Source organism: Panthera tigris, chromosome X (assembly GCF_018350195.1).
Source record: "Panthera tigris isolate Pti1 chromosome X, P.tigris_Pti1_mat1.1, whole genome shotgun sequence".
Taxonomy (NCBI): domain Eukaryota; kingdom Metazoa; phylum Chordata; class Mammalia; order Carnivora; family Felidae; genus Panthera; species Panthera tigris.
Genome location: NC_056677.1, coordinates 14,765,537 through 14,784,890, shown reverse-complemented (window position 1 = coordinate 14,784,890; position 19,354 = coordinate 14,765,537). Strand labels below are relative to the sequence as shown.

Below are 19,354 nucleotides of genomic sequence, written 5' to 3'. Positions count from 1 at the left end.
ATAAATATTGAGAAGTTACCCCTTTGAGGGGTGTGGGATGGGGGAGCTTTAGAAATATTATTGCTAAGAGACTACTTCCAAAAATCTAATTCTTTTGATGGACGGCGTTGAGGTGATTTCTGTCAAGGATGGCCCAGAGACACTGGGCTATAACCCTTGCTGGCGAAAGGCCTTGATGACGCTTGGGAGTAACTTGGGAGTTGAAGGAGATCAAATGAGGAAAAGAAGTCCTGTTCTGACCGTGTGTGTGTATATACTGATGTACATGCTAACCTTGTTATAAATGGACAGTCCCAGGAAGAAAGAGTGAATACAGCAATTTTCTCTACATCTGGAATTGCTTCTGGAGCCTTTGAAATATACTGGAAAGAGCAACAGCAACAACAACAACAACAACAACAACAACAAAACACTTAGAAATAGAAATGCCGCACATGTATCTCACACCCCACCAGCCAAAAGTCTCCGGTACAGTGCACAGGATTCAGGAGCATAGAGCTGGTCTGCAAGACCTGCAGACAGGTGCCTCTTACGAACTTGCAACTAGGAATGTTCGCTGGCAAATCTTTGGTCTACACTCTACACTAACGCGAAGGAGAAGAGCATATTCTCTCTACGAAGACCCATGAGTCACCCTGGATCTGTTCTCCCCTCAGGTACAGGGATCGTCCCTGGATGCGAACAGGAGCCAACCGTGAGGACGGAGACGAGGCGTGCTGAGCTCTCACTGGCCTAGCTGGCTTTCTTGCCTGTGGGTTCGGAAGGAGATGCTGCATCTCATCTGCTACCAAGGACCACGTCTAGAGGCTACTGCTGGGGCCTAAAAGTTGAGCACGGTTCCCACTGTTGGTCACACAGAGCCACAATTCAACTCCCTTGATTAGAAGTATAATACTCACTTCATATCACAAATGTATAAAAATATGGCAGATAGTGTCATAACGATACTTTCTTTAAATGATTATATTTAGAAAACAGACAGATATTTACCATATATATATATATTTATATATAGAATAAAATACTCCTGATGCAATATATAAATGTTACTGTTTAGTTTTTATAGAAACTACTGTAGCTGTCCCACTGCTTCACAATGTTCCAAACAGCTCAAAATAACTTTACATTTAACATAAAAGGTGTGATTAGAACAGTACAATATTAATTATAAATAAATGTTACAAATCCTATCAAATATGGGAGTTTAGAAAACAATTTAAGACATACAGTTAGTTCATCTGCTAACCCTTCAAAGGGATATGCTTGGATTACAATAAACCCCACGTTTAGTTTAGGCAAAAAAAATCTGTGGTAAGGGCATCGGTCAACATGAATTCTTCTATCCCTTGCAGTACCAGAACATGCCCTGGCTTTCCCAAGTTCAACAGGGATTGCACTAAAGCTGGAATGTACAGGGGAGAAACTGGCAAGAATGTCTTCTTCCTCAGTGGCACATTCTATCCATTCTCACACGAGATCCGAGGGGACTGGTGGTCCCTAAGGAACTCCTGTGCCTCTGAGATCCCTGACTAGCATTTGTGGCCGTGAGGAGCCAGAGGGCTCCACACATACAATATTGCACTCACCTTCATAAAGCTGAAAATACTGGCTGACCACCCCAGCCCAGCCCAGCCCATTCCCCACCCACCCACACCCTCCCGTCCCCTCTCCACTGGCTTACCTACCCCCCATCCCCTACCCCAGCGCACACTACAAGGCTGTCTCTTTTAAATCATTCAGATTTGGCATTCGAGACCGATTTGTTCTGTTATAAGGGTGCCCGTTTGGCCCACTCTTGGCACCCAGCTGTTCAGAGTAGGAGGGCCCCTCTGTGGCACTCCGGCTCACAGAGGACACGTGCCAACCAGGGTCCATCTGACCTGGCAGCTGGAGGGCTGGCCGGCCCTTGGGTGTGGGCTCCTGCCGGATGTTACTGCTCCCGCCAGAGGCCTGGCTCAGGGGGTGGATCCGAATTTCTGAGAAGGAATTTTTGGCTTGTTGAGTTGTTAAGGGCTGGAAGCGGGGGTCTGAGGAAGCCGGGTGATTTGAGGCTGAAGAGAGATGTAACAGCTTGCGCAGTGATTTTAACGGCTGGCTCTGAAAGAAAAGAGGAGAGCGCACATAGGAGTTCATTTAGAGTAGACCGGAGAGCTGCGAGAAGTGAGCACAGATCTGAGATGACTGCTTGTAGCCAGCACAGAGGGCATGGGGAAGGAGGGGCTAAATCCAGCCTTATCTGTCCTTCTGTTCATTTTCAGATAAGATCAAAGTTATTTATCTTTAATGACAACTAGCTAAGAAATCTAGAGCTGGTGTGGTGGCGGATCAAAGGCTTAGGCACCTTCTATCTGGCTGCATCCCATCTTCACAGGGAAAGGATCTCCTGCTTCAGCCAGCAGGGAGCAGCAGAAGGAACATGCCTCTCCCTTTTTGAGAAGACTCCCCAACAGCTCCGCATAAAGCTGCCACTTATTTTTCACAAGCCGGGACTCAGCCATTCAACCATATCTAGCGGCAACAGAGAACTGAAGAAATGTAATGTTTCAATTAGGTAGCAGCGTACTCAGCTACAAATTGCATATCCCCCTTCTGTTCTTATCTCCCCGATTTTCCCTTTCCCTTGACATTGCAAAAATCTAAACGTTCCCTTTCCACACTTTTACTTTTTGGGGGGTAGGGTAAGATTTGAACACTGAAAAGTGAGCAAAGCAGAGAAAAAGGAGCAAAAGCCCTACAGACGCTAAAACACAGTTCACTCACAGGAGGTTCTGGATTTCTAACATGGGCTTAAGAGCTGCCCTGCTTGTCTGCTGCGTGGCTGGAGCCCAGACCCCACTGGTGCTGTACTGCGCAGGGGGATTGTGCTTCAAGGCAGAAGGGAGGGTCCTGGCAGCCATCTGCCCCACACTGGCCAACTATTCTCACGCAACTGCTGAAATGTGGGCTTCCCCACTGGCGAAAGGTGGCTCACTCCTTCTCCTCCTCTATGTGCTGTGTGATGAGGCCACCATCAGAAGAGGCATGTGAAAGCATCCTGAAATTCAAGGTCCAGGGACCCTGCAATCAGGATGTAGCCCTAGCCTCGGGGCACCTCTGGCTGCCAACCTTCAAGGGCCATGCGTTTAAGGGCTCAGCAAAGTTTTAATAAAATGTCGATGATCTCAAGGAACAGAGCACTGAAATCAAAGGGAAATTGCTTGAGAATGGACTCAGGTAGAAACTGCTCCTGAGGAAGCATCCTCCGTGGCCATTCCAAAGTCTGCCTGAGAAAGCTCTGTGGTCCCCAGGGAAGGTGGCACAGTACGGTACACACCGTGTGTTTTTTGTTATTGAAATTGGTATGATAACACAATGCGATTCCTGGTGATTTTTATGGCCCTGACCACATGTAACTATCGAGCAATTACAATAATTTGGGTCCAGCGGGATATATAAGGTAACCTGAAAAGAGCTTCTTAGCGAAACAAATGGCTACACAAAGAAGGTTCTAAAGTCCCACGTTCTTTTTTATAAAACTGGGAAGAGGATGTCAGGCCCTCACTCAGAGCCCTGTGCTCTTAATTCAGATACATGTCCAATAACATGGATATCTGGTTCCCTACACCTTCTCTGTCCCCTTCCCTCCTCCCAGCCTATACTATGTGAGAAGCAGAAAATATAAAAGGTTGGGCAAATGCAAGTGAAATCTGGGAAGTTGTGTCAGTGGCTCTAAGTAACAGTTAAAGAAAGTAAACAAAAAACCTATGGAAATAGACCCTCTTCCTCCGAATCACAGAAATCTGTGGCCATCTATAGGTACAAGAAGTCCTAGAGCCTCAAAAGCTCATACAGGCTATCAGAAATTATAGTACAGAGGAATACTGGGTTTATAAAAATATTAATATGATCAAAAAACTAGTTAGATTATGTTACTGGGCTCATTATGGGATACTGAAAAGATGCAATATTAAAACACTCCTAATCAAAACAGTTGTTCAAAGGAGATAAACCTCAGTTACCTAAAAAATTTACTGATTGCATTTTCTGCTTATTCCCCCTATGGCAGATAAATGTGATTGCACAATACTGTCTAATATGCAGTTCCTAATGCAACTGCTCAATTTCTATCAAAAATAGTATTGATTTCATAAGTTTATTCTTTCAAGAAAGGTTATCATGTCTGTCTTTCAAGGCCTAATTCATATGCTACCACATTTAACGAAACCTTCATCTTCCCACTCTCACCTCCCCTGCATTTGATGGCATGTCTCACTTTTTACCATGAATGATGATTATTTATAGATTCTCTCTCTCTCTTCTAGGATATGTAGTATTTATGGGCTGGGACCACACCTTAATTATCCCTCTTAATCCCCTCCAACATCCACCCACCACGCCCAGCCTGGGCTAGCTGAAGGCTAATGGAACCTCACTTTTTTTCCCATGAGGACATGGGTCACTGAAACAAGATTCATTTGGACTCCCGAAATGCATCTGGCTATTAGAGAGGGTATATTCTGAGGAGGCTCTCAGCCTTGTTGTAACACAGAGGCTAAATTCCTCAACCCTGCCCTCCACTCAAGAGAGACAGCCACTGCAGAGTCTAAGAATCTAGGAGTGAGGCAGGCACCGCTCACTTGGGTCTGTAAATCAGAGATCTTGTCAGGACGCCACTCCTTTGGTCTGCTGCCCGGGGTGCTAGCAGAGTGAATGGCTTTCTGTAGTGTCAGAAGGTCAGGGCCATCAGGATTGGGTACCTAGAGCAGAATATGGACAAAGATTCAGTAAGAACCCCAATAAGCCTAATTAAGATATGCAACCACACCCAAGAGGAGAACAAAAGCAAATCAAATGAAACTGAAACTCGACCCCGCCGCCCCCCATAAAAAAAAGAAACCAAAACTCTCCCGACGTTCACAATGCAAGTGATGCCAGTTAAATTCTGCTGCCCTCTTAATAATTTTCCCTGCATTAGGAAAAATTGGCAGATGTCATGCAGCTTTGTTAAAACCTCAACCCTTAAAGCATTCCCATGCTGTTAGTTTTAGTCGCTGTAAGAGAGAGCAGTTAAATTGGGCTGTACCAGGAACTGCTGTCGTATCCTCATTCCATATTGCAGTTAGGTTATGAACCAGTTCAATAAAACAAAAATTTGCTCCTGCTGGGAAAATGACCCAAACACTGTATTTGGCGGTGCCCAAAGAAGGCTAGCAGGCTTTCAAGGATACCAAAGTGGGAAAAGTATGGTTTGAATCATATTCCCAAGACACCGCCCAGCATATCTGGGTCTAGCGTTATACACTATAAAAATGCTGGAAATTTGTGCCACAAATTCCAGATGAATGCAATTGGTCCATTCACCGATTTTGGTGAACACAGAATAATGCCAAATGCCAAGCAAAAGCCCTGGCTTTACATTAAGTGACCAGCAAAAGCTAGAGCCAGGCAAGGAAAAAGCAAATCACCAACCAAGAGAAGGTGTTTTCGTGGAGCCTGCTAGCTCACTCAATTTGGTCAACTCAACTTGGTTTCAAAGAACAAACTGCCAACCAAGTGTTAACAAACTTTGTGAGTCAAATGAAAAGACACTGTTAATTGTAAATGTTAATCAAATTCTTTACAGGAAATAAGGGATTTTATGAATGCCATCTGCCGACAAGTGGGTAACCAGACAACCCAAACTAGTTCTTCCACTAGTTTGTTTAATAGCTTTTTATGCTTCAACTTCCTTAACTGATTCAGAAAATCCAGAATGGCGAAGAATTGATATTTCAGTGAATTTATGGAACTGGCTCAGGTACTTAACTAGCACAAAGAGAATATGACCCCATGAAAATAAAAGACATGCTGTTGTCATCAGTAAAACAAGTTTACTGGAGCAGTTTTCAGGGCTACCATACATAAAAATGGGTACCATGGGTGGAGTGACTACAGGAAGCTTTTTCAAAGAAGAACTATGCTTTAAATGATTCTTTGAATTAAAAAGAGGAAAGAGGGATTTCTTGATGCTTGGATTCTCCCCGTTGGTGGAATCTGTCTGCAATATAAGATACAAATAAACTAATTGCAAAAAAAAAAGAAAAAAAAAGAGAAAAGAAAAAAGAAAAGAAAAGAAAAAAGAAAAAGCAAAGAAAGAGAAAAAAAGAAAAGAAAAAAAGGTGTTCTTACTGAAACTCCTAGCCCTTGGAAGCCCTGATACTGTTAAATATTGATAGTCACTTAAGGAATCCCTGTGCTGTTGTGTGCACCTAGAAGAAGTTCTGTGTCATTTCTCACTTGGACATGAAGATGCCAACAATGTAAATTCAAGACCTACAAAAACTTCAATGTATATAAAGAACGTGTGGTCATGATCCTTACCTATAGTAGGAATGCCTAGAAACCTACACATATCTATTCACATTGAGCTTAACAAAACATTTAAGGATTTATTTATTATCAGAAATACGATTATTATAAAGAACTATGTTTAAAGAGCTACTGATGAACTTCAGTCTTTTCCTAATTGCTAGAGAGGACTTCAGCAACTAAATAATTGACCATGTAATCTGCCTATAGGGGGGAAAAAAAGAGAAGATACTGCAAACCCTTTTGAGCATGGTCTATTGAACCAGAAAACATCACTTGGAAGAGGAATTATCACTGTTACAGGATTCTACCATCAAGGAAGAAGCCTGGTTCCACGCTGTTAAAGAAATATTTACCCCATGGAAACTATGTGGCACAATTCAGAATACAGGTTTTCAAAGTGAAAAAACAAAGTTCAATCTTTAAATTGACGCATGATTACCAATTGAGATACTAACTAACTAGGCTACAATTACCAAGTTGGCAAAGTCACCATATGCTCTGAGGGCTTATGCAACTCTGGATGTGGAACTGAGGCCAGATTTCCCAAGGCGGCTTCCAGATTTGCTTGAGTCAAAGCAGGCACCTTTACAATACAGAATTATTTTTTGGCACCACTCTTCCCTGTTTTGGATAGCTCAATTGTCAGAGATTGAGAATATATATGAAGGCATTCATACCACCTTGTATGAAGCCATTCAAGGAAGATAGCCCATGAAGGATTCTGTTCCCATGATGGGATCCCAGGGAAGAATTTAACTCACATCGCTAAGGAGACCACAAGAGAATTCCCAGGAATCAGTGGCCAGAGACTCTCCACCAGAGATAGGCCTGTGGCATGGACTGAGTCTGGGCCTGTTATTTAGAAGACCCCACCTCTAGTTCTCCCAACTGATTATGTGACTTTGGGCAGGTCACAACTGGCCTGGGTAGTCTTCTACCAGTGAAATAAAGGTGTTAAACTAGATTTAGGACCCACTGAGGTTTTAAAATGTCCTGTTTCTCTATGTGCACTGGGCATTACATTTCTTTTTTATTTTTTTTAATCTTATGCAAATGCCACAAAGCTTTAAATCTTTCAAAGCTGGTTTACCTAGTTTCCTTTTGCTGAGTCATAGAAAGTGAAAAACAAAACAAAACAAACAAAAACAAAACAAAACAAACTACCTTTAATTCTGTTTCAATACTCACTTGAAGGAGGCAGAGTTAACATAATGCCAGGCTTAGGAGCCTGAGATCTGGCAGGATATAGAGGGCTCTTTGGAAATCTTACTCTAGATACCAAAGTCCTTAAAAAATTTTTTTTCTTTTAATTAAAAAATGCAGAGGCACAAACAATTTTTGACTTGGAAGGCTTAAAGCATAGTGGCCTATACAGAGATATTTTGCAGTTACATTACATACCGAAAATGAAATGTATAAAAACCTAAAAAAAGTAAGTTCAAGTGGAGAGACTGTTAGAAAATAATTTTCTTATTTATACTAACCTATACTTTTTGAAAATCTAAAATTTAAAAACCTAGAATTTGAACCAGATCCTGAATAACAGAGTCAATCAACATATCAACTCAGGCCGTAGTAGGCCAGGGGCTTTAGGTTTAATGTTAGTCTAATGCAGACTGACATCAAAAGCCAAATCTATACACAAAACACCTTCAATTCCTTGGTTCCTGCTACGTTCTTCCACTTAATTACCCCACAGTGGCTACAGACCTGAGGTTAAGAACAAAAACAAAATCCTCAGAATAAAAATAACAGTGGTGAGGAGAGGTAGCCTAAGTTCAACGTTCATGATGGATAAGTATGTTCTACAGACAATGATAAAAGTTTTACTTTATTAGCACTTTAAATATTTTAAGCTCCTCTACTTTAAATAAATCTGGCCTATTTTATTCATCCAGTGTAAATAATAAATGTAGCAATATTTGAGTGGCATTTTGATTTAAGTGAATTTCAGTTAAAGGCACAGGTAGTGGTTTTTTTTTTTTGTTTTTTTTTTTAAACACTTCAGGAATATTGTGCCACGATTAAAATGAAGATAACAAGATCTGTGTAGTAAAATATATATTGTGTGTATGTGTGATTGATAGATAGATATATTTACTATTAAAAGCCAGGACACAAAACTATACTACAAGGATTACTATTATTTAAAACAAACTTAAAAACCACCTTCTTTCCGCAAACATGCATAGGGTAAAAGCTAGGAGAAATATACCAAAATCTTAATGCTAGTTGCAATAGGGTGATAAGATTAGAAAGCATTTTTTTCTCAATTTTTCTACAATGAGCTCATTTATTTTACAATGAAATATATCAATGTAACAAATAAGCAAATGAAAGAATAGTCTAGAAAGGTAATCTAGAAAGATCTTTATTAATACTTCTAAAACATCTGTGATCCTTACTTTGGGTGTTCCATTCTTTTTCCTACTATCATCTATCTCATCATTACTTACCAATGAGTCATAATCCTAGAATCTTTTTCCCTTTTAAAATAAATGAAAGTCAATCATGTAAGATGTAGAAATAGAAACAAAATCATTTAAAATAGCTGACTCAACAAGCAAAGGGGGAAGCAGGCCTCACGTGGGTGAAGAAAGCTCCCGCTGGCCTGGGGGCCTGGCTTCCCCATGTTTCCTCACGTCACTAACCAGCAGAATCCTTGCTTGGGTGGTTCAGTGATGTGATGTGCACGGTTCCATGGAGCCAAACCTTGGTTCAGGCAGCGGGCTCCCAGGAGATAAGACTCGTTCCATTTCACAGTTCAGTCACAAGATAAACATGTCTTCCTACTAAAGCAAGCCCTGAAATGTCAAATACTATTCTCCTCTCTGTGATTAGGCAGCCCAGAAATGCATTTGTCAACAGGGGAACTGGAAAACCAGCCAGGGAAGAATAATGAATGATGGTTAGTTATAAACTTCCAGGATTTAAGCATAAACAAAACCACTTCCTAAGTTTTCACATATCTTTACTCCCCAAAGAAAACTAAATCCTGCAGCTTCATAGTTTTTTTTTTTTTTTACATGGATAAGGTGTTTACTGAGAGAGGTTTAAAGTGTTCTCTGTAATCCAAATTAAATTTCTTCTATTCTTAGAGATTCTGTGGAATCTGGAAAAGGCTCTTTGAGAGGAAAATAGTTGTATAGAATTTAGAAAGACACATATACAATGTATGCATGTCAAATCTCAATAAGAAAATAATTCACTTTGATTGCCACATACAAAATGTAAAGTACCCACAGACTAATGCAGACTCGTATGTCACTGTATATAGAAAGTACCCATCTACTTACTGTTTGAGATTTCTTCTTTTTCTTTTTCATTGACCTGAAAAAACCTTGTTTTTCCTTTTCCTTGAGTTGTTCAGAATGACTAATGTTTTCAGGACTTTTCCTAAATGGGAAGACATTTTTATCATATTGATCTTTCAATCGTTCTCCTGCCATTATATGACAAATATAATGAAGACTAAAAAATGCATGAAACCAGATTCAAACAGCCATGAAAAATCAAGCACGTAGGTGAAGAGCCTCTACAAAGCACAGGAGGAACTGAATCTAATCAACCATGGTTAATGATTAGCCTTTAGCACAGGCTCACTTTGAGCTATTATTACAAATGATCTGGTAACTGTGCTGCAGGACCATTTTCATGCTGTCGAAAACCTCTGAATTTGAGAGTCTGAAAAGCACACAGTTTAAAGGATGCCTTTTCCATAACCCTCCAAGGGAAATAACTGAAACATTTTCAATATCTTCATTTTTCTATTTACCTTTTAAAGACCAACTCAACAAGTTCATTATTAGTGGCTTGCCAAGATATTAAACATAAAAAACAAAACAAAGCAAAAAAAAAAAAAACAAAAAACAAAAAACGGTGCTACAAAAGCATTGTAAATAAAAGCAAAAATTGCCTTGAACTGGAAAATTCCCTTATAAAAATGTTGTATTTATTTATTGAAACTAAATTGAAAAATAGATCAGGTAAGAAAAAAATATAGACAAGATGAATGCTTTAATACAAAGCACTCTTGGAAAAAAAAGCTTCTAACTGAAAATACTGACAACATTAAGCTTCATAGCACTGACGCCACCAGGTATTTTAGTACAAATAGAAGGTATGAATAGACAGCAAACGGGACATCTTGGCCCTAATAAGTTGTGACTTGTATGTTAATAGGCCCTGTATTACTTAATTTACAGTCTTTAAAAAGCAACCCAACTGGTGTTGTTCAAAAAGACACATTCCATGGGCTCTACTGAAAATGTTAATATGTATGACTGTGGAAAGCCATTTTCTAAAATGATTGAATTCCTTCTATTAGCTGTTCCCTAAAATCAAGAGTAAAGCATTAAAGGTGAGAGTGCATTCATATTTATGGTTTTAGAACACCTAACGGTGAAGAAGTTACTAAAACTTCTAAGACAGTATGAGCAAAGCAGCATCCTTTACTTGATTAAATCTGTGTGAAGGCAGAAAACATCTATATAAACTATTACAGAGCCACATGATAAAAAATACCATGAAGCTATCAAAAATAAATCACATCTTCAAAGAATTTTCAGTCATCTAAAGAAATATTTAAACTATAATACTAGGTGAAAACCACAGGATTCAAAACTTCCTACATAGTGTGAGCCCAACTGTATTTTAAAAGGGGGGCATATATGTGTCTATACACACATTTTTTTTTAAGGCAGGAATAAAATAAAATCTTAATAGCTATCATCTCTGGGTAATAAGATTATTGGTGATTTATAACTCTTCTTTTTAGTTTCAACATCAAACATGTACTACAGATATAATAAAAAGGTTGGACAAACCGCAGAAAATTTATTTGAAAAATCAAAAACTCAAGATCTAAGACAATAAGGGAAGAGATTTAAAAAGAGAAACAGATAAAAAACAAAACAAAACAGGAAAACATGACTGAAAGAGCAACGATCACCTCTTCTTGTTTAGCTTAAAAGTTAATGGGAATACCGAGGAAGTAAAAACACGTACTGTACGCCCAAGTGTTCCTGAAACTCATTAGGACCTGCAATTTTAAACATCAATGAGAGAGTTCCAAGTTCGGAAGTAAAACTTTCATAATACAACACAACCAATAAAAATAACTAGCACCGGAATTCAGAATAATACATTTACAATTTGAAAGCTAGAAAACTTCAAAACCTCACACGATGGAATGGGTAAGGATGGAATAATGAAAAGTTTGATTCTAAGTAACACAGTAAAACAGTGTAGTTTGCTGGAATCACAAAAATACAACTCTCAGGATTGAAAGGAACCTCAGAGAGCATCTAAACCAACCAGCAATACAAATATTTTTACTGTCCTGTAACTTCCAGAAGTCAAAGAACTATTTGCTTATGATATAGCTTATATCCTTCCATAATGGGGTCTGTACCTAACCTAGAAGCACAGCCAAGTATTCAGATTAACAGGCAGAATTTCTTACCAATCAGAATGTAAGTCTAACAAAACCTCAAAGGTATGCCGGGTAGTAAAAGTGCTTTCTGCCAATCCAGGAAAGCTTTAAGGGGGACATGTTCATCATGACTGCAAGCTCAGGACGAGAATGGGCGTTACAGTGAGAATGTTAATGCTGGCATGAGAGCAAGAGAAGGCTTGAGACACTAGGCCGGGAAGGAGCAGATTTGGGAGGGGAAGAAGAGTCTCTATCCAGTAAGACGAAAGTGAAAGGGGCTCGTAAGGGTAATGAAAGAAAAGAAGGAGCAGGACAAAAAGCCCAGGGTTTGCAGTTCCTTGTGACCACAAAAGGCAGGGAAGATGAATCAGAGACCCTCTGCAGGGTCTGTCCAGAGACACTGGATAAACTAGAGCCCAGGGGAAGGGGGAATGATGAGGAAAACATCTTCAGACTGAAGCTGAGCAGAGATGGTGGGGCCAAGATTTACGCAGAGAAAGATTCCAGAGACCAAAACAGAAAAGGAAATAAATTACTCTTGGACTAGAAGATGAAAGCTAGGAGTGAAGCATGAGTGTGCATGCATCACAAAAGACACAAAAAGGAAGTCAGAGAGAAAGAAAAAGAGCACAAGTGTGTTGGGGGGAGACAGAGAGAAAGGACAGAGAAAGGGAGAAGCTACATGGAAAGACACACGTGGCAGAGAATTAGAGAAACAAGGGAGAAAGCCTGGGAGACAGACTCAGAGAAGGGTGGACACGGAGAAAAGCTGCCTGGAACACAGGCACCTGAAAAGCTGTGTGTTATACAAAAGAATGAAGACAGAGACTTCATCATTTACAACCAGCACTACTACAAATGAGTAAGAGTGTGTCCCCATAATTTATCTCACTTGTGAATTCTAGATCCTATGATATGATTCTGTTGGTACAGGCAACAGACAGGTCCAAGAAGAGCAGTACAAGGGGAGGGTAGGTGGGTGGTCACATCCATATCAGGGACAGGACGTTTGAGAAGGACCACCCAGCTAGTCACCTGGCCCGTTATCCAGGGCTGATTACACAGTTGGTGGGGGGCAGCAACCTCCCCCTGCTCTGACATCATTTAACACAACCGTTGTTTTACGGGGGGTGAAGAAGAAAGAGAAATTCAAGAGACTCTCCTAAAAAAGGAAGGAATGAAAGCTGACTGAATCAAAGTCAACCAACATTTACGAAGCACTGTGTACGTGGTAGGCCTGGTGTCAGGTGTTGGGGCCAGAGAGAAAAAGAAAACAAGGAGTGTGACCTCAAGCTGCTCACAGACTCAAGGCAGGACACTGGCAGGTTGGATAGAGGGTCAGAATCCTGGTGTGTCAGTAGAATCCCTCTGGGAGCAGCATGACATTCCCTGCTACCTCCCCTCCCCTGGCCATGGGACTAAGGTGATGTCTGAGAAGAAAATAATCAGTGAACAATTTTCTGAGTTATGGTAGCAAGCAATAACGGATGCCAACATATTCCTAACTTAACCAGAAGAAAAAGCTTGGGACTGTGCAAGCAAGTGACAGCAATCCTTCGCTTACCTTAATCACTGGGACTTCAAATTAATTTGGTTTACCATATAAACATTACTTTTAAACCCAATTTTGACAGCAGTCTTTCCAAATGTATTTATACACTTTGTCTTTCTTAAGCAAAGTAAGAGCAGCCTATTTTGTAAATATATATATGCTATATGCATTATCTATTCTACATGTGAAACCAGAAGGGCTAGAAATGATACTGCCACTGGGAGCCCGAGAAAAGGCAAAAATACCCCTCACCTCTCCCTGGCTATTATTTGGAATCCTTCTCCCTCTTCACACTGTCTTGTTACCTGGCATTATTTCTTGCCTGACAACCTCCAGGGCCAACTGCTAAACCTGTGCATAAGAGTAAACAGGCTTATAGGGAGAGTGAAGGTGTTTTCTCATTAGTAAGGATGAATCTGACTGCATTAACCCTGTTTTTCTTGTTCTGAGATATTCTGGCTTATCTCCCAGTTTGTAACTGGATTCTGGATAGCTGAGATGGCCAAAATAACTACCCTGGATAGTATACTATGATATCTATTATTTCATGATTATTTTTTAAAAATTTCTTTATTTTGAGAGAGAGAGCATATGCATGGGCACACAAGCAGAGGAGGGACAGAGAGAGATTGACAGATTGAGAGAGAGAGAGAGAGAGAGAGAGAGAGAGAGAGAGACTGACTCTCAAGCAGGCCCTGCATTGTGAGCTTGGAGCCTGACGTGGGGCTCGAACCCACGAACCACAAGATCATGACCCGAGCTGAAATCAAGAGTCAGACACCCCAACAATATCTATCATTCGAAAATATGATCTAGTAACTCGATTCTTCCATTGCACGAAGCATGTCTGCTGTACAAATATTCTCTTCCCAAAAGAAATGTGAAGTACCACTATCAAGGAGAAACAGACTGCCCTCAGGCAAGTGATAATTTAGGAACAGCGAGTCACTATGTTACCATAACAAGGCTCGTTCACGTTTTTGTAAGTTATCAAGCTGCGTTTCTCTCAAATATACACAGTATGGTGAACCAATGAGATATCTTGTTCAAAGACAAAAAAGGTAAGTCTCCTGAAGGACAAGTACATAGCAGTCTTAACATGAGGGGCAGTGGAAACAAGAGAATACTGCAATTCAAGCTGCTAATTCTGAAACTCTCTGAAGCCTCATAACAGCAGAATCAGAGTAGGGGTGACTCGCTGAAGACGTGTCTAAAGTCTAAAGTTCAACGTCCCAATTATGTCTCTAATTCTTTTAAAAAAAAAAAAAAAAAAACATCTGTTTCCAGGTTTCTACATATACCCTGGTCTAACCAAGCTCTACTCAAATGGACTATCAAAAAGACAGAAACAGGGGCGCCTGGGTGGCTCAGTTGGTTGAGTGTCTGACTTTGGCTCAGGTCATGATCTCGCAGTCTGTGAGTTTGAGCCCCACATCAGGCTCTGTGCTGACCGCTCAGAGCCTGGAGCCTGCTTCGGATTCTGTGTCTCCCTCTCTCTGCCCCTCCCCCACTCATGCTCTGTGTGTGTGTGTCTCTCTCTCTCTGTCAAAAATAAATAAACTTAAAAAAAAAAAAAAGAAACAGTATGTTGTTCATACTGCCTATCCCATGTTTGGTTTTGTTTTGATCTGACCTACCTAAGGTTGATAGAACCATGTTAATCTTTAATTGATGCTCTTTTAAACCATCACCACTCCATCATGCAATAACCAAGAGGAAAAACCATTTCTTCTCTACTTCCGTATTCTCACTAATGAGAGACACTACACTCATGGCTTGTCAAAGCTGGTAACTACAAGAAGTTGTAGTACAGAAGGGCTGGTCTACAGTCACACAGAAAACGTATCAAAGTTTATCAGCAAAGGAAGTGGAGGGGAGACACCTGACAAGTCATACTGAAGTCAGAGAACATTAAAGATATAAACTACTGCAGCTAACAGTAACAAGTCACGTTGTGCCATGCACTGCTTTAGGTGCTTTTGATGTTCTCCTTCATTTGATGATCACATTAATCCTCTGAGGGAGGTAGTATTCTTAGCCCTATTTTACAGATGAGGAGACTGAGGGACAGAGGTTCAAGTCACACAGACAAGAGTCCAACCTCTTAGCCATTAATGTAAAGACTTTCATTTAATAAATAAGGCAATGGATGTAAACTGTGCTTATAAAAGTATTTACAGCTTTAAAACCATCATTTTTATTATTATCTTAAAAATAATTAAATTGTTTTCACCATAGGGCACAGTAACACTAAGACCTCAATACAACCTTGCCAGCAGTGTGAAAATTACGCAACCACCTAGGGTCAGGAGTACTGAAGGACCTCAGACCCTTCTATGGCTTCTAGCAACAAACACCAGAGTTGAAATCTGACAGGATCATCTACATTATTATTATTATTTTTTTAAAGGTCCTTGGGGTGCCCGGGTGGCTCAGTTGGTTAAGAATCCAACTCTTGATTTTGGCTCAGGTCATGACCTCATGGTCTATAAGTTCGAGCCCCGCATATGGTGCTGTGCTGACTGTGTGGAGTCAGCTTCGGCTTCTTTATCTCCCTCTCTCTCTCTCTCTCTGCCCCTCCCCTGCTTGCTCACCGGCTCAGCTCTCTCTCAAAGATAAACATTAAAAAAAAAAAAAAAAAGCTTATAAAATAAAACAAAATGTCCTTATTCCCCAAACACATCTGCTGATGAGACTTAATACACAAAATAATTCTCTCCCTACCTTTTTACTACATATGACGCAAAGGACATAAAAGGATAAGCAAAGCTGGCACATCATTTTAACCTTTGACTACCATTATGCTTTTGTGGTGGCATAAAAGGTGTTGCCCTATTTCTATCTTTTCACCCTGAATGAAAGACAGGTGGCATCGAGGTGAAAGCTACAAGCTTTGGAGTCAGACCTCATCTAGGTCTAGATCCTGGCTCCCCTCTCCCTGCAATGGGCCGTCCAGCGCCAGGCAAGCGCTTTCCTTTTTCTAAGCTGCAGCTTCCTCACTTACAGACTGTGAGCCGCCCCTGTCTCAAGGGCTAACTGTAAGAACCAAGCGAGATGGTGCACACAAAGTGCTAAGCAAAGTGTCCGCTATGTGATTCAACGGCAACGAAAGAGACAGTGAAGGACATCATTCCTATCAGAAGAATGCAATGGAAGATGTGAGGCATTTATTGACCCGGCAGATTTTTCTTTTACATGACATTTAATATAAACGCTGAACTTGAAATAAATCATTACAAATAATGGCAAATCATCATCTCCTTAACAAACACTCTCTCTTGAGAAAGAAAGCAAGCTAAAAAGTGTATTCCAGATTTCTTTGAAATCTCCAATCTACAATTGGAAAAAAGAGTAAAAACAAACAGAATACTCACCATGGATCGAATGCTGGTTGTCTTTTTGAGTGGTTAGTTCCAGAACTACTCTCTGATGGTAGGGAAGACACTCTGGTTGATACATTATTTTCATGGAAAGAATTGTCTGGACGAGGAGATGGCACTGAATAAAGAAAACATCAGTCACTGAGGTACTTTTTTGGCCAAAGCAGTTCTTAACTGATTCGATTGCATGGTCTCTCACACAAATTAAATAAATAAATAAATAAGTAAGTAAGTAAGTAAGTAAGTCAAAATCCTCTGCCCTTTATATAACTTTTGTGTTTTCTGAGGGTGGAGGCATTCTAGGGAACATTCCCCTCCCCACCCCACCCCCCCCACCGCCCCGGTAATGATCACATTAACCCACATGGGTCAGTTAACGTCAGGCAATATACATTCAAAACAGAAACTGACCTGTCAGCTGATTAACTGAGGAACATCATAGGATATTTAAAAGTATGAATAGGACAGCCCCCCCACCGCTTCACTGTTTTGACATTCTTTGAAGTGGAGGCTTTCTTACATCAAGACTCAACTATGCAAAATCTATTCTTAGTCTGAAGTGACTCTTAACAATATGTGTGCTGGAATATACTAACTGTGCTTTAAGCCTTACACTTGGGAGGCAGAGTCAATTTTGTATTGTTTAAAACTAAATTCCAAAGAAATTCGGTTATTTGCAAAAAATACTATTTTCCTCTAAGTTCTTAATCCAGGAATGAACAGAAAGACAAACCATAACATACATGAGTAAATACTTTCCTGCCCTTTGCAGTGGGGGTGGGGGCGTTAGCATCTTTTTCTGTCAATTTCTAAGCTTGGTCATAAATCAAAATATATTGCAAATTTCACCACAAAAGAAATATACAGGTTGAATATCAAGATAAATGACACCATTTCACTTGACTTTTGACCAGCAGGACTGAAAACAGGAAGTATTCTGGAAACATCGGTCATTTCAATGATATCACTAAATCTTTATCCAGTTAAGATTTAGTAGAATCATTGAAATGACAGATCTCTCCAGATGTTTCACCCAGTTAAATCTTTTCCTTTTATTTCTGGACTTTATAAAAAAAAAAGTTCTACCTGCCAAACCCTGAAGTAGATTATGAGGAAGACAAATGAGGGGCTTTGCTGATATGAACCAATTTAATTTACCTGCAATCAAACTAAAACTGTCTTTCCTAATTAATCAAAACTTTGTGAACATTTTATATTAAAGTATATACCCCAGACATCTATAGAAATAACAAAGGTATGGTCCATTTTGGAAGTAAAACTTACAGTGAAAGAAGAAAAGGCATTTGCTCATATACACTAGAATATTTTAACTCACTTTAACCTGAATTAAAATTTTAGTCCCTTAAGATTCTAAAGTAACCATAGCATGAGAAAAAACAGAGTGGACTAAAGGTATATTTATTGCCCTATGCTCTTTTCAAATGCGGAGGTGGGAGGGAACAAGTAGCCTAATCAACATACATTTAGTCCTAGATAACACTTCAATACATTTATTTAGCTCAGGTTTTGAGTTAAAATGACCAAGCAACTGTCTGTGTTCTCCCCCAATTCCTGCCCCTTTCCAGCTGTCCTCCCAAATCAACAGCATAGTGAGAAGCCAAAAGATGGGGGTGGGGGCGACTGTAGAAGGTCATGATGACTCTTGGAGGCTTTAAGAAGCTGAGCCTCTGGAACACCCAAGACCTTGCCCCTTCCCTGGTGGGCTTCCTGTTAAGTCTCCCCACTAGGGGCTAGGGCTCTGCAAGGGCTCTCATTCTATTACTGCATAGCTCTTCAAAGAGGATCCCTTTCTCTGTCAACATCTCCTAAATCCATACAGCCTCCAAAGCATCTGTTTTAGTTGCCAGTTAACCATCAAAGTATATTTAAAAAACATTTTTTTAGTTTTTATTTATTTATTTTGAGGTGGAGGGCAGAGAGCGAGGAGAGAATCCCAAGCAGACTTCCGCTGTCAAGGTCAGCTCGACACAGGGCTGGAACCCATGAACCATGAGATCATGACCTCAGCTGAAATCAAGAGGTGGATGCTTAACCGACTAGCCACTGAGGCACCCCTAAAGTGCATTTTTTTTTTAATATTTATTTTGAGAACGCACACGCAAGTGTGGGAGGAGCAGAGAGAGAGAATCCCAAGCAGGCTCCACACTCAGCACAGAGCCTGTCTTGGGGCTTGATCTCATGACCGCGAGATCATGACCTGAGCAGAAATGTTCAACTGACTAAGCCACCCAGGCTCCCCTCGAAGTATACTTTTTAAGGCTGTGCAAGTGCACTTGAAGATTTTCTCTCATTCAATCAACAAATATTTATGAGGGGCATCTGGGTGGCTCAGTCGGTTAAGCATCCACTTCAGCTCAGGTCATGATCTTATGGTTAAGTGGGTTTGAGCCCCACATTAGGCTCTGTGCTAACAGCTCAGAACCTGGAGCCTGCTTCAGATTCTGTGTCTCCCTCTCTCTCTGCGCCTCCCCCACTCATACTCTGTCTCTTAAAAGTAAATAAATGTTGAAGACATTTTTTTAATTTATTAACAACAACAACAACAAATACTTGGAAACTGCTAGGCAGTGTGCTAGTCAATGAGGGTAAAAGAGGAAAATATGATAAAGGGGCTTGCAACCTTGTGAGAGAGAAATG

General features: G+C 40.4%; 1 protein-coding gene across 7 annotated transcripts in view; it reads right to left on the bottom strand.

The window, feature by feature from the left end:
- CDKL5 (cyclin dependent kinase like 5) overlaps positions 1-19,354 on the bottom strand; it is a 214,354-nt gene that overhangs the window by 21,546 nt on the left and 173,454 nt on the right. For 5 of the 7 annotated variants that reach the window (XM_042973886.1, XM_042973885.1, XM_042973889.1 and 2 more), the window contains 4 exons: positions 16,691-16,814; positions 9,627-9,726; positions 4,617-4,736; positions 1,676-2,097 (listed from right to left, as the gene is read on the bottom strand). In XM_042973886.1, coding sequence (XP_042829820.1) covers positions 1,711-2,097; positions 4,617-4,736; positions 9,627-9,726; positions 16,691-16,814 — 731 coding nt within the window. In that variant the 3' untranslated portion in view covers positions 1,676-1,710. Of the gene's footprint in view, positions 1-1,675; positions 2,098-4,616; positions 4,737-9,626; positions 9,727-16,690; positions 16,815-19,354 lie in introns of those variants that run through there. The other 2 variants (XM_042973891.1, XM_042973890.1) reach the window with 1 other exon arrangement.